The sequence below is a fragment of the Leptinotarsa decemlineata genome, unplaced genomic scaffold (assembly GCF_025532065.1).
Source record: "Leptinotarsa decemlineata unplaced genomic scaffold, Ldec_3_MD MMD2_tig00000133_RagTag_RagTag, whole genome shotgun sequence".
Lineage (NCBI taxonomy): Eukaryota > Metazoa > Arthropoda > Insecta > Coleoptera > Chrysomelidae > Leptinotarsa > Leptinotarsa decemlineata.
In genome coordinates this window covers 5,183,087-5,196,565 of record NW_027412542.1, presented here as the reverse complement: position 1 = coordinate 5,196,565, position 13,479 = coordinate 5,183,087, and the positions used below count along the sequence as shown (strand labels likewise).

The following is a 13,479-nucleotide window of genomic DNA, read 5'->3' as shown; positions in this document are numbered from 1 at the left end:
TTAAATTTGAAAAAATATCTTCAGTACATTTTTTGTGTGCCATCAGAGCACATTGGGCAGATCAACTTCAGTTTCTGAATCCACTATACCAAGTAGTGTTTCCAATACCCCGACCAAAAAATTAACTCAGACTTAAGCTTCATCGTAACTAAAAAGAGGTAGATCATAATAGGTTTATTTCGTAACGCAAATACGTAAAAGTTAGAACTGAAAAGTATTTTGAGTATTCGGAATCAAAATTATATTTTCTGTTCAAAGAATTTACAGAATAACATAATATGAGATTTTCTGGTATTGGATTTTTGTGGCTGGGGAGAAGAGGTAATTTAACGTCTGGTTCCTCTAATGCTTGCAGGATTATCTTCAAAAAAGAATAATAGTCAGTTATTAAGTTTTCCATTATTTTACCTATGATTTGTAAAGGTTTTTGAATTACAGCGAGATAATTTAATTTTTCAGAAATGTAACTATGTTTGAATAATATTCAGCTAACCAACAGTTCTTATATTTTATAAAATGTGTACTATGCATTTCAATCCCATCAAATTACGTATGAGGAAAGATTTCACTTAAATTCCTCGCTCTGCACCAAGGGGCGCCTTTAATAAACGATCGAGAGAAAGAGCTCATCAGTTCTCCAGTTTTTGGATTGAATTTACAGAGGAAATGGAGGATGACCAAACTACTCCAACTGACTTTCCTGTTTCATTACGTCGAAAGCAGAAGCGTCTCATTCCTCCAACTCTTGAACAAATATAGGAGGCTAGATAGGCAGCCAGGAAGCAAAATTTCTCAATAGCACCTGGTCTTGCACCGAATTCTTAAGCGTCATGGTGATGAGTACACAAAAACCTCATTGTGGTACGATTCCAGAGCTGCACATTCCCACATCAATGGATACAGGCTTCCTGTAGCCGCAGTAAGCCATGGGAGAGCGCCTCCCTAAAAAGCGTCATAGGAGACACACTGGTGTTATTTACCTACCTGACAAAGGTTGTCGCAGAATTATCGCCGATAAGGTCTTCACAAGATTGAGAAAAATGTACCAGGGTCTTTCAACCTTACCGGAAATTATTATTCGTCAGAAAACTATTGTCTCTACCAGGTGATCGGAAAGATCACTCACCAAATCGTGTTCAATAGGTTTGAGTCATGGTAAACCCTCTCGAGTTGCAGTGGAGGGTCGAATGGACCCTTTCATTTTAAACTTGAAAATTTCGTAGGTTGCGCCTAAAAATGGTTAAAAAATGTCAATTCAATATATTTGGAAATTCAATGAATCAATTAGTTTCAGGCTATGTTTAAAAAATAATTCACATCAAACTATATAACCCGCATATTCAAAAAACACTTCATTGTGAGATTTTCACTAAGCAGTTCTACAAAAACCCAACACGTATTTCGCCATACAATGGCTTCTTCGGGGTTGTCTTGAATAACTCCCCGTTACTATTTTTTCAAATGTGGAAACTGGTACATAAGCTCAGGTGATTTATTTCATTACAAACTCAGGCACAAATGAAACATTAAATGACCAAGTGACACCCAGGTACTTGAAATATAGGTACTTCAAATTGTTAAAGTAGGTATATAAAGTATTGAATATATGTAGAATATAGTTAGTAATGACACACCCGAAGAAGCCATTGTATGGCGAAACACGTGTTGCGTTTTTGTAAAACTTTTTAGAGAAAATCTCACAATAAAGTGTTTTTTGAATACGTTACAGATCCAATATTCCGACAAATTCCACAACTCTGAATTCCATGAAAAAAATAGAAATGAAGACCTTGTGAGGACTAAGTTTGACAGATGCTTCAAAAGTGAATATTTTCGGTGATAACTAGTCGAAAAATTGTAGAAGATTATTTTTAGTAACTACTGACACACATGTATCATGTTTTTTCCCGTTGTCATCAACAACCCTCAAAAGTCCAAGATCCTAACTTTCAATGTGTGATTCCTAGCAGGGAAATATATGCTTTTATAGAGATTTGTAATTATGTTACTATTAATTTTCATATTTATAACAAAAATGAACCCTTATGAAATAATTTGTAGAAAATATTGTCACCAATGTTTCAATCATTTAATTGATTTCTGACTACCTGACTGAATATGTTAATTATCCAAAACCATAATCTCAAACAAATATATTGCACCATTCTTTTCTACGGTCAGTCGTAGAAAAAGTATAGTACGCATCTAGAAGATACGACCAATTACGTCCACTCGCGAATTATCGCAGTCGGCTAACGTCTTATGCTTACAATTTTTTGCTCGTTGGTAGTTGGCTTCATATCCTACTCGGCACGTAATATACTTTTAACGATACTGAATGAACAAGAAATCGGTGCACCTTCTTCAAAAAAATTATTAATTGAGATATATTCCGTAAGATTATGATGTTGAAACTGAATTTTTGAGTTGATATAAAATTTTTCTTTTCTGGTAATGATTTCAACACATACGCCAAGCTCAACCGATTAGAACGCGATCACTTCCACAAATTTCAATTATTTTGACGTTTTCGTATTTCGAAAATTAAAATTTATCGATCTACGAAGAAAAATTTAAATTATATAAAGGATCACGTATAAAATTGAAAAGTGTTTGATGACAGTTTTTTAAATTTTTGCTTTGGCATCGTCATGAAGAAATGTTGTTGGGCAATACCCACGCACAGGATTTCCTTTGTGGGTTCCTTGAATTTGTTCAGAATAAATTAGGGTCATTGTAACCAATGTATCGTATCAATGTATTCCATATATTATGCGTGCCTGTAACATTGTATTTTATGTCTTCGCTTGAATAAATTCATTATTATTAATTATCGACTCCTACAATAACTGTTGCATCATTGATTGGCATATCCGATAACATCTGATATTCTATTCGAAAAAACATAACTGGTCCATCTTTTTGGATCCCATTTCGTGTAAAAAACGAATTAACGAAACGAATGAATTAAGTAAAAACATGGAAATGTTTTTACTTATTTCATGAAAACCATTTCATGATAAATATTCCATCGTGGAAGTGTCTTAGGAACACACATTTTGGAGCCAGCTGTGTGGTGTGTTTCCATATATATAATTTTATTCGTTAAAGGAACTCCGCTTCCTGAGACTGACCTGCCGTCGTGTAGCTTGGGTACAATCGACGGTTTTCAACGGTTTTTCTTTGTATACCTCCGTTCTTGCTTTCGTGTTGTTCTCTAAACTCATGTTTGACTGGCTTGTTTTCGGTTTCTTACGACACGTAAACAGCCAAAGCAAGTTCCAAGGATTTCCACTATTTCAATTTTGCATCCCGTCTCCAGTAATTGATTTTGTTTTATAATCCACAATTTTTCTTAAGTAGTCGCATGTCAAAAATGTTCATATAGTTCAACCTAACCTAACGACACAGAATATGTGTCATATCTTATCAAATGAATGAATGTTAATATGAACTGAACCATGAGTCAACTTTTTTATTTTCTCTGGATTTTTAATTTTTCCCAAAAAAAATTAAATTTAAACTTTTCAGTTCGCCCTTCGTTACACTTAAGATTGTGCAGAAAAACGCCTGAAAAACTATACATGAAGGTTCCACAAAAAATGAAAAAATGGAAAATTCTGTTTTTTCACTTTTTAGGTTTGTTTATTAATGCCATGCCATTGCAAATATCAACAACACAACTTCTCCTTCTTAAGAAAAAATAAGGAAATCCATTTTTTATATATACTATATACAACATAATCGAAGCATTCTCCGTTTTTTTTGTTACAAAATACATTCATCCAGACAGCTTTGATCAGGTGGAAAAGAGGGATTGAAAATTAGTATCATTTTTTATTTTCTAATCAAACGACAATAAAAATAGTTTCAATCCACTTTTCAAGCTGATCCAAGCTGTCGTCACAAACGAAATTGCATCGTGTTTTTCCGACCCACAAGTAAATAAAACACGAATTCTATTTATATCTTCATCCATTCAATAGTCGCAATAGTTACGTAATGCAAGATTATTATATTCACACCAAACTGTGACACAGTCTACGAAACGTTACTACTATCGCCATCTAGGGATTGAATGAAGAACCTCGTCAGCATTATAAACTGTTCTCCAGCCTCTTTTATTTCCCCACACCCTGTTTCGTTACAACAGCAACCGAACATTCGCTTCCTCTAGCAGTGCCTATTGAAATAGTCCACCCCACCGTATAAGCCCTCAACAAAAACAGTCACCCCCTAGTTCCTATTCGTTTTTTACGTTATGGAAATAGAAACAGCTGCAAGTGTCTTTGAAGAAAATGATCCCACTATATTTGAGGAGTACGTTCGAAGTATATTGTGACATGTCATTATGAAAACCTGCTTATGCCACGTTCAGGGCTTTTCTGCAGCGAAGTCCCTGGAAACGAGACAAAGGGTGGCTTTTATCGATCACGTCGGGAGCTTGGACAAGTACTGAAACAGTTTATAAACATTTTCATGAAAAGCGCATTCAATTTCCAAATATATTACTAATTTTTCAAAATCAAATTTCAATATACAGTGAAGCCATTATATTTCAGTGTGAATGCATAGGTTAAATCAAAAGAAAATACAGATCTATCCATTAGTGAAAAAAATGACTGTATAGGTCCGGTTTCTGAAATATGGGACAAAAAACAAATTCTGTAAATTATTTTCTGTTGTTCGAAACAATATTTGATATTTTTAACCAAAAATACATTTTCTTTGATTTGGCCTTAGCAAATTTGCAACGTTTCGTATTTTCTGTACATATTACATTACATTCTTCTCTTGAATACATCGTGCAATTGGTGGTAAAGTCTTTCATTATGAAAAACCATCCGATTTTAAAAAATGTTGCCTGAGAAGTATGAAATGATTTCATCAATTCACAAAATTTTGATCTTAGATTGAAACAGTATTTTTTACAGGTAAGATCAATTGACATGTAAAAACAAAAAGTATCATTTTTTATCACTTGTTGTCATGGCAGTGACTTCTAATATTAGTAAGAAAAAAATTATTGTATAATCAAATATAATACTAGAAATTCAAAAGAAATGAGAAAGTCCAGAAAAACAAAACCGGACGGACAATTTCTCGAATATTAACTAGAAGGCTACTAGCACATAATATATTCAACAAACCTAGATTTAATTCAAGGAAGACCCGAAAACTGATATCACATCGAAATGATCTAGACTTACAAGTAAGATCTGTGTCAAGAGAGTGCTGTAGTTTACCGAATGATGCAGTAAATAATGAGATAAAGAGACATGCATATCACGATTATAAATATAAACCTCATGTATCAGAAGATATCGCTAATGTCTCTTTATAGAACAAAAACAGAATTGGAGAGGGCAGTAAAGAGACTAGAAAAAAAGCACAGAAGATTGACCTATAAATCATTGAACAGAAAACAAATACTCATCTACCGGACACAAATTTTAAGATGAAAGAAAGTTTAAAGTTGAAACAAGGGAATTTTTTTTATAGTTTTGAGGGGGTAGGTACTCATTTGAGGGTTAGGATAGCAAGAAAATCTCTTATTAGGCTCGATTTGCACACATATGAGATAGATCAGCTTCGAAACTTTCACTTTATCACTGACATGGAAAAATGAATTGCATGTTAGCTTCAACTAATAGGTACTATTTTCGAGAGTTGGTAGACAAATTCAATTGTTTTTTGACAGTTTTTACTTGTGTTATATTGTTGAAAACGCAATTTTATATCCTATCAATCTTTTATATATCATTTTCTATTTCCGGTTGAACCGGAAACCGGTTTAATTTTAAATTTCTCACCCTACAAACAAATGAAAGGTACTGTGTATAATGATTTCCTTGTCACCCGGTATAATTATACTTCAGCAGAATATAAATTCTCTAAACTACATCTCAAATGATTTTCTATGTAACAAAAGTTTGAAGTCAAATAACTTTATAAATAAATCTATATGTTGCCCCCACGGCAACAACAAAAATCATCTGAACAAAATTTTTGCTCCGTTGGAAAACACATGAAAGAACAATCTGTTTTCAAACGTAAACTATACTCTGTCCATCTCAGACAAGGCTGCTTGTACAGCCCTAAGGAACGACGGAATTTTTTTAATAATATGTGGCTGGGTATAGGATTTTTTTTTGGTAGGGTGTATTTTAGTCGTATCAGTATTTGACATTTTAGAAATTTTGAATAAAAAAATACGGTTAAGTACATAACACAGGCGTTAAAACGAAACTGACCATCCTGACATTGTAACAATGAATTCTGCCAGCCGATTGCAGTTGGATCTGATTGGCCAGCGTAAGGAGGCTAGTTTATTTCACCCAATAGATGCAAATGTGCGTAGTGATCATGCTTTGATCAAGCATCTATCTTTGTTTGGGTTGCCTTTTTTGTTGGATGGATATAGTTCATTGCACATGTCATTTCTGAGATCAAATGGTTTATCCTGGGGTAATTTTCATCAACTACCATTTTACCGCTACTACATAGCAATATAATGACAATGAATGTTTTTTTTAGGGAGGATGGATGACGGCCAACAGTACTGCTTACGATGGAACAATTATCAAAGCAATATGACATCAGTGTTTCACCAATTACTTCAAAATGAAGCTTTCGTTGATGTTACGTTAGCCTGCAATAACTTATCCCTCAAAGCTCATAAGGTAGGTTATCTTTTGAAAAAAAAATGGTATAGCGATATCATTAGTATTCATATACAGAATAGTTTACTTTCAAAGTTTCAAATCACTAAAAACAAAAAAAAATCATAACACGGCTACAGTATTTTCCGTTTGAAATAGTTACATACTATTTATATACATTATTATAACACGAAGCATTGTTTAAATAGTCCAAATTAAATTTTTTATAAGACTTATAAGATCTCCAATTCATAAAATGTCATAGAATAAGTTACCATGTTTTTCTTTTGATTCAGTTATTTAAAAATTTGCTGAATCTTTTTAGATAACTTTAGATATATTTCATGACACTTTTTTACGGATATAAGAATATGTAAGGATAGCTACTTGTAACTTTGTTGTCATCTTATTAGTTATATCTTTGGTAGTGGTCTTTTTGGTCACTTCCACGACAAATAAAGATTAAAACAAAAAACAACTTTAGATTTATAACAATCAAGGTGGAAGGACAATTTAACAAATGGTTAATTCCAAGCATGGTTAAATGTAGCAGCAAATATAATAATTATCGTATGTAGATTTCGAAATGAACCAAGGAAAAACATTCAGTTATATTCAACTGTTTGATCAAATGGAAGGAAAGCTGATACAGATATATCCAGTATATAATATTTTGACTTGCTACAAAATTATGTCATTCTATAAAACGTAGGCAAATTAGGGTATATATATATATATATATATATATATATATATATATATATATATATATATATATATATATATATATATATATATATATATATAGGTATACTTATATTGTAATACAAGGTCAATCGTTTAAAATATGGAGATTCCGAAAATTTTCATTTTACCAAGCGAATGCTCTTGTGTATATTGATTAAAGACGAAATCAAATTATCATTTGCTGGGTAAGATTTTGGAAAATATGGATTTGCACACATTTTAACTGACTAAACTTGGTGCACCCGGAATATTCACTAGACCTGCAGAATCGTATAAAATGTATGTGAATTGATGCTCCTACTTCATGTAAATCCTAATTTTCTGGAAATAATAATATTTTACTATCCACTTGACCAAATACATTGTATGGGATTCGTCGGATACCCATAAATCATTTTACCTATTAAAAAATACATTGAGAAATGGCTGAATATAAATTATTTTCATCTGTCAGTTTCGGACAAAAAGTATTTCACAGAATAAATACACTTCTTTACAAGCATATCTTTCAATCTATTTTTAAAAACATTCAGGGTAGGGGAATCGGTAACATAATTCGGTAACTTATTGAAGAGCTGTGGCCCTACGATATTGGGAGAAATACATCCTAATTTATATTTTTTATTATATAGTATATGTATTATTCTTCTGGCTCGTTTTCACTTTGTGTTTGTTTTCAACAAGTTCAAAACAGCATTTATTTGAAAAAAACATAAACGCAAAGTGGTAGAGTTAATAGCCCAAATGAAATTTTTTTAACAAATCCATACATGAATGGGTACTGAATACTTCGGCAATTGTTCTGATTTTTTTTTGTACCAAGAAGACTTTATAAGGGTAAGCGAACCAGCCCCAGAAAATTATTTCATATCGTCGTTCATTAAGCTCAAGCTGTCAAAATGCGTGCAATCCCGTTATTTTAAATAAACTACTTTTAAGCGAATGCTTTCGTGTATAAAACTTAAAAATAAAATCCATCGACCTAAGGTTTCCAGATTTTATCAAATTAAGTAGTATACACTCAAATGATTTACTCAGCAAAACTTCGAAAATTATGTTGTAATTGTAACCAATTAAGCTTGGTGCACTCAGGATATTATAACCAAACGTAATATTCTTCCAAATACAAATAGCAAACACAATCCTTGTCAAAAAAATCTAAGTTTCAACAACTTTTCTTTTTCCAGGTAGTGTTATCTGCCTGTTCGTCGTATTTTCAAAAGCTGTTATTAGAAAATCCTTGTAAGCATCCGACGATAATAATGCCTCAAGATGTCGGTTACGCCGACTTGAAATTTATCATCGAATTCGTCTACAAGGGGGAAATTGACGTATCTCAGGCTGAACTCCAGGTAAGTCAAGCTGAACAGGTAGAGATAATGTTTTCTTTGTGTTTTCTTCTCACGAGACCTTGGGAGTTTTTGTTATCTGGCTGAGTGAAATAAAAACGTCAGAGTAAGGTTTCTTGCAAATGACCAGCAGGAATTTCACATTTAGTGGGATTTGATGGCTGATTCTACAGGGTGAATAATTCAATTCAAATGGGCCGTATTACAACTGTCGCATATACTGAATTTATTCTAATGTTGACGTTTATTCTAATGTTCATTTTCCTGAAATACATTTTATACACACCATATTCACAAAATATCACTTCGGAATACATTTATCATATAATATGTCATACATTATCGTTCAAAATTAAGGGCTCCTGTAGGCTTATATTGAACAATCCTATACTGAAATAATCACAATATAAACATTAAAAAAATTTATTTTCCATCTATAAAATATACAGTGTGTAAAAGCCAAATGGAATAAATTAATTATTTCGATTACTGTATATATTAAAAAAACATCCCGAAACACGTCAAATGTAAATTATAATTTGACATTCTTCGACGTGAAAAGACCACCCCTACCTTCAGGTACAACCCCCAATTTTTTAGGTTTGTGATATATCGTTTGAAATATCTTTCTATTCTCTATTCAAAAATGTTATCGCTTTCAAGTTCATTGCAACAATTAAGATAAAATAAATTAAAATCATGTTACTACCGAAATTCGATAAAATACACTCAAAAACTGAAAGTAATGAAAAACGTAGAATACGAAAAAGAACTATGGATGTTCAAAATGTTCACCGCGAACGTCTTGGCAACATCCTAATCTCAAATAAAAGTGTCTTACATTATTTAACATATCAGGCGTGACCGACCTAATCGCAAGCGTTATTCGTTCTTTTAAGTCATTCAAATCTGATGGTTTAGTTTTGTACACATTGCTCTTTACATATCCCCATAAAAAGGAATCTAATGATGAAAGATCAGGTGATCGCGCTGGCCATTCAATTGATCCTTGCCTCCCTATCCACCAATTGGGAAATGTTATATCGAGGTCCAATTATATGATATAGATAAAATACTTTGTCTAATTTCCACATAATAAATAAGTCATAAATATCACAAATTATATCCTGCTGAAACCATATCGTATTCACTGGATGAGGGTTTCCGCGATCAGAATATAAATTTGCTCAACTTGGAAAAACATCATTTTGAAGTAGTGCCAAATAATTATCGCCATTCAAGTTGCCCTTGCCCCTGCCCCAAGACCAAGCTCGCGAAACTGCTTCTCTATTTACCTTATTGTTCCTTGAGATATGGGCGAGCTACTTCCTGTTGTGTTCGGGTTTTACCTCGGTAACCGATCATTTGTAAAACTGTCATTTTATACATTTCCGTTAATCTAACCATTTGTCAGACTTGAAGTTAACGAACTTCAAACTTAAATTAAAATATTGACAACTAATTTTGTAACATAAAAAACGAGTTGACAAGGCGTTTTAAACTAACGTTGCCACGAAATTTCTTTAGTTTTTTAGAAGATACCATCTAAAAAACATTGCCATGGCTTTTGATTACTTTCTTATTATCAATACCTCAACTTGAAATAAGTTTTGAGTATATTGCAATAAGTTTTGAGTGTATTTTATCAAATTTCGGTGACCACATGATTTTCATATATTTTATCTTAATTGTTGCAATAAATTCGAATAGAAAATGAACAGACCTTTCAAACAATATATCACGAGCCTATACATCTTTCCTATTTAGAAAATTGGTGGTTGTACCTGTCACACGAAGGGGAATAAAGGTGGGGTGGCCTTTTTCCGTTGAAGTATGTCAAATCATAATTTTAATTTGATGTGTTTTCGAGATTTTGTTAAAATATGTTTGGTAACCGAAATAATGAAGTTATTCCATTTGGCTTTTACACACAGTATACGCATAAAAAAGTGATTCGTAATCAGACAGATATTAATTTTCGGTATTTCCTGAGAGGCTTTCAATTCAGGTTCATGGAAGTTCCTTTGTCGTTCACTTCACAGATCTAGCAACGTTCACCTATTATTGTTGATTCAGCATTCTCTTGATAAAATAGAAATCATCCGTTCCATTGTTTATTATTCTCGGTAAAATAACAAAATAGAAAGGGAACTGTACGTGTCCGTTTTTAAAGTTTTGCAGATGCTCCAGACACGATGTCATTGGCGTAACTGACCACATTTTAGTTTACACAGAATACAATATTTTGAATATTGAATAATATTTTCGATGTTGATATTATCAATTAATATAAGAATATAGGCTTTCGCAGTCGTTATCACGATTAGACTGATCAAAATCCGGAATGGTAGGCCGAAGCCGAAGGTAACTTGTAGTATCAAATGTTTCGTCTGTTACTGCGACAGACATCTTCAGTGGTGTAGACGTTTATTTCGAGGACTTCGTTTCTGAGACTTCACGATCACAAAAGTTCCTGTGGACCAAGGCCCGGATTATATGCTTTCTTATCATGATTTTCTGACAAAAATAATGTATTAAATTTCCCTTGTGATTGTGAATTGAAAAAATAACATACCTAACATAAATGAAAGAGAATTGATATAAAATTTAATTTTATTCTTCTTTTGTTAAAAATTGTCACGAAAATAAACCCCTTCATAAAAAAAATCATAAATGTAATTGCTATTGCTAAGATAGGGATAATTACATTTAATATAAATTGAGTTTAAAGAACTCTCATTGTAATTTAACAAATATTTTTCCATCTTTTTCAAGTATTCAGAAAGTAAACAAGAATCTTGCAGTTAAAAATATCCAAAATAGTGCTAATTACGATCTGAAAATGAGTGTTTGTATATTGGATGATAACGCACTCATTGTAACGGCACCGTTCAATTATATGTGAGACAAAAAAATTTGAAATATGGAACTAAATTATTGGTCATTGAAATTTTTGACTTGTGTTCGTTCTCGGTTAAATGAGTTTTAATTTTTCAATTGCTTTATCGGTAGAAATATCGACCCCATTGAACTGTATCTTCGTTTCGAATGTCTAAGCTCTTACGGAACAAACAACTGAATGACGGCGTGTAACTGAATTCGTTGTCGCCTGCTATATGTATACTTTCTGTAAATTTATGGAAGGAGTTCCAATAGAATGAATATTTTTTATGATGTTGCGGAAATGAGTGATAAATGTGCAGAGTTGTCCAAATTGAACACTTTTAAAGGAAAACTCCTGTTTTCAAACTGTATAAATGAAAGCTGATGGCTGTTTCTGAGGGTCAAATTTTATTTCAAACTCAGTGGTGAAAACCGCATATCGATATCGATGATATCTATCATCGTTTCTAAGTTTCAGAATGTTTTTCGAAAATGTGCATTTTCGATACGGCGATAAAACAAAATGCAAATCTTTACTGGTAGGTAATAAACTGATGGATGTAGCCGTTACTATGTGGTAGAAGATCATAATTAAAAGAGAAATGAAAATTTCTGTTTTTTACCACTTTTATTTGTAACTAACGTTACTGCAGTTTCGTCCTATACGGACATTCTCAGGACCACAAGAGTTCATCAACTTAGACCAGGAGATTTTGAACCTGTGTGGGCAAGTGTTTTCAGGAGTAGAATTATCGGCCTGTCCTTTTATAATGGCACTCTCACATGTCACACATGAATTTTAAGGCTAAATATTAAACCCCTTGTGGATGAGTTGTCACTTATGGAGGTCAGAAAAATATATTTTCAACAAGACAAGACTTCGTCTCGCAACACTGCAATTGTCACCAATTTTTCGGCTGCAAATTTCGGTAATAATTGGATGGCCAACCAAGGGCCCAACTATTGACTGGCCAGATCACCGGACCTAACGCCTATGAACTTCTACCTCTGGGAAAAGTGAAAGATCTTATTTTCAAATTGCCGAGCAGTTCTAGATACGAATTGGAAGCGGCAGTGATGCAAAGTTTTGCTTCTCTCACTCCTATTGAACTAATAAAATCGTAAAAAAAACGTTCAGAAAAGATGTCGCCTGTGTGTAGAAGTTGGTAGACACCTTCTCTGGGGAAATATATTTCATTGTTTGTTCTTTATCATTATTATTATTTTTGTTGAAGTTTCATTTATTAGTAGTAAATATGTTATAAATTGTTATCAGTTTCATTGATACCATGCGTTTTAATTACGGCTGTGAAAAGTTTTCCCAACATTTGATAGCTACTACTGCTACTATCGCCGCGGGGTCCAAAGCATACTTGATCAAAGTGTGCGTGTCAAAGTCTACATCAAAACCTAAAAGCTCTGTATTTCAAAGTTAACTCTGACAAAACATCAAGTATGCTACATTTTTGCAAGAATATACAGGGTGTTTCATAAAAAAATAGTTTTCCATCAAAATACGTTTTTCAAACCATTGAATTCTACGTAAAAAAGGGCTTTGGAAATGTTTTCATAGAAACAGAAATTTTTGACAGGAAAAAAGTTACAGCAACTTTTCGAACATGCACATTTTTTTCGAAAAACATGCTATAACTCAGAATCAATGATAGATATCGATATGGAGTTTTCATCATAAAGTTTGTCATAAAATTTGACCCTCAGACACATCCATCAGTTTTAATTTTTCTAGTCTGAAAACAGGAGTTTCCCTTTAAAAGTGGCAAGTTTGGCCCACACTGTATATTTTCACCCAAACACAAGATTTGTTCATCTGTTATTTG

At 32.8% G+C, this 13,479-nt stretch overlaps 1 protein-coding gene across 3 annotated transcripts in view; it reads left to right on the top strand.

The window, feature by feature from the left end:
- LOC111508396 (uncharacterized) overlaps positions 1 to 13,479 on the top strand; it is an 82,191-nt gene that overhangs the window by 4,509 nt on the left and 64,203 nt on the right. For all 3 annotated transcript variants that reach the window (XM_074172695.1, XM_074172694.1, XM_074172693.1), the window contains exons 2-3: positions 6,538 to 6,687; positions 8,601 to 8,761. In XM_074172695.1, coding sequence (XP_074028796.1) covers positions 6,543 to 6,687; positions 8,601 to 8,761 — 306 coding nt within the window. In that variant the 5' untranslated portion in view covers positions 6,538 to 6,542. The remainder of the gene's footprint in view (positions 1 to 6,537; positions 6,688 to 8,600; positions 8,762 to 13,479) is intronic.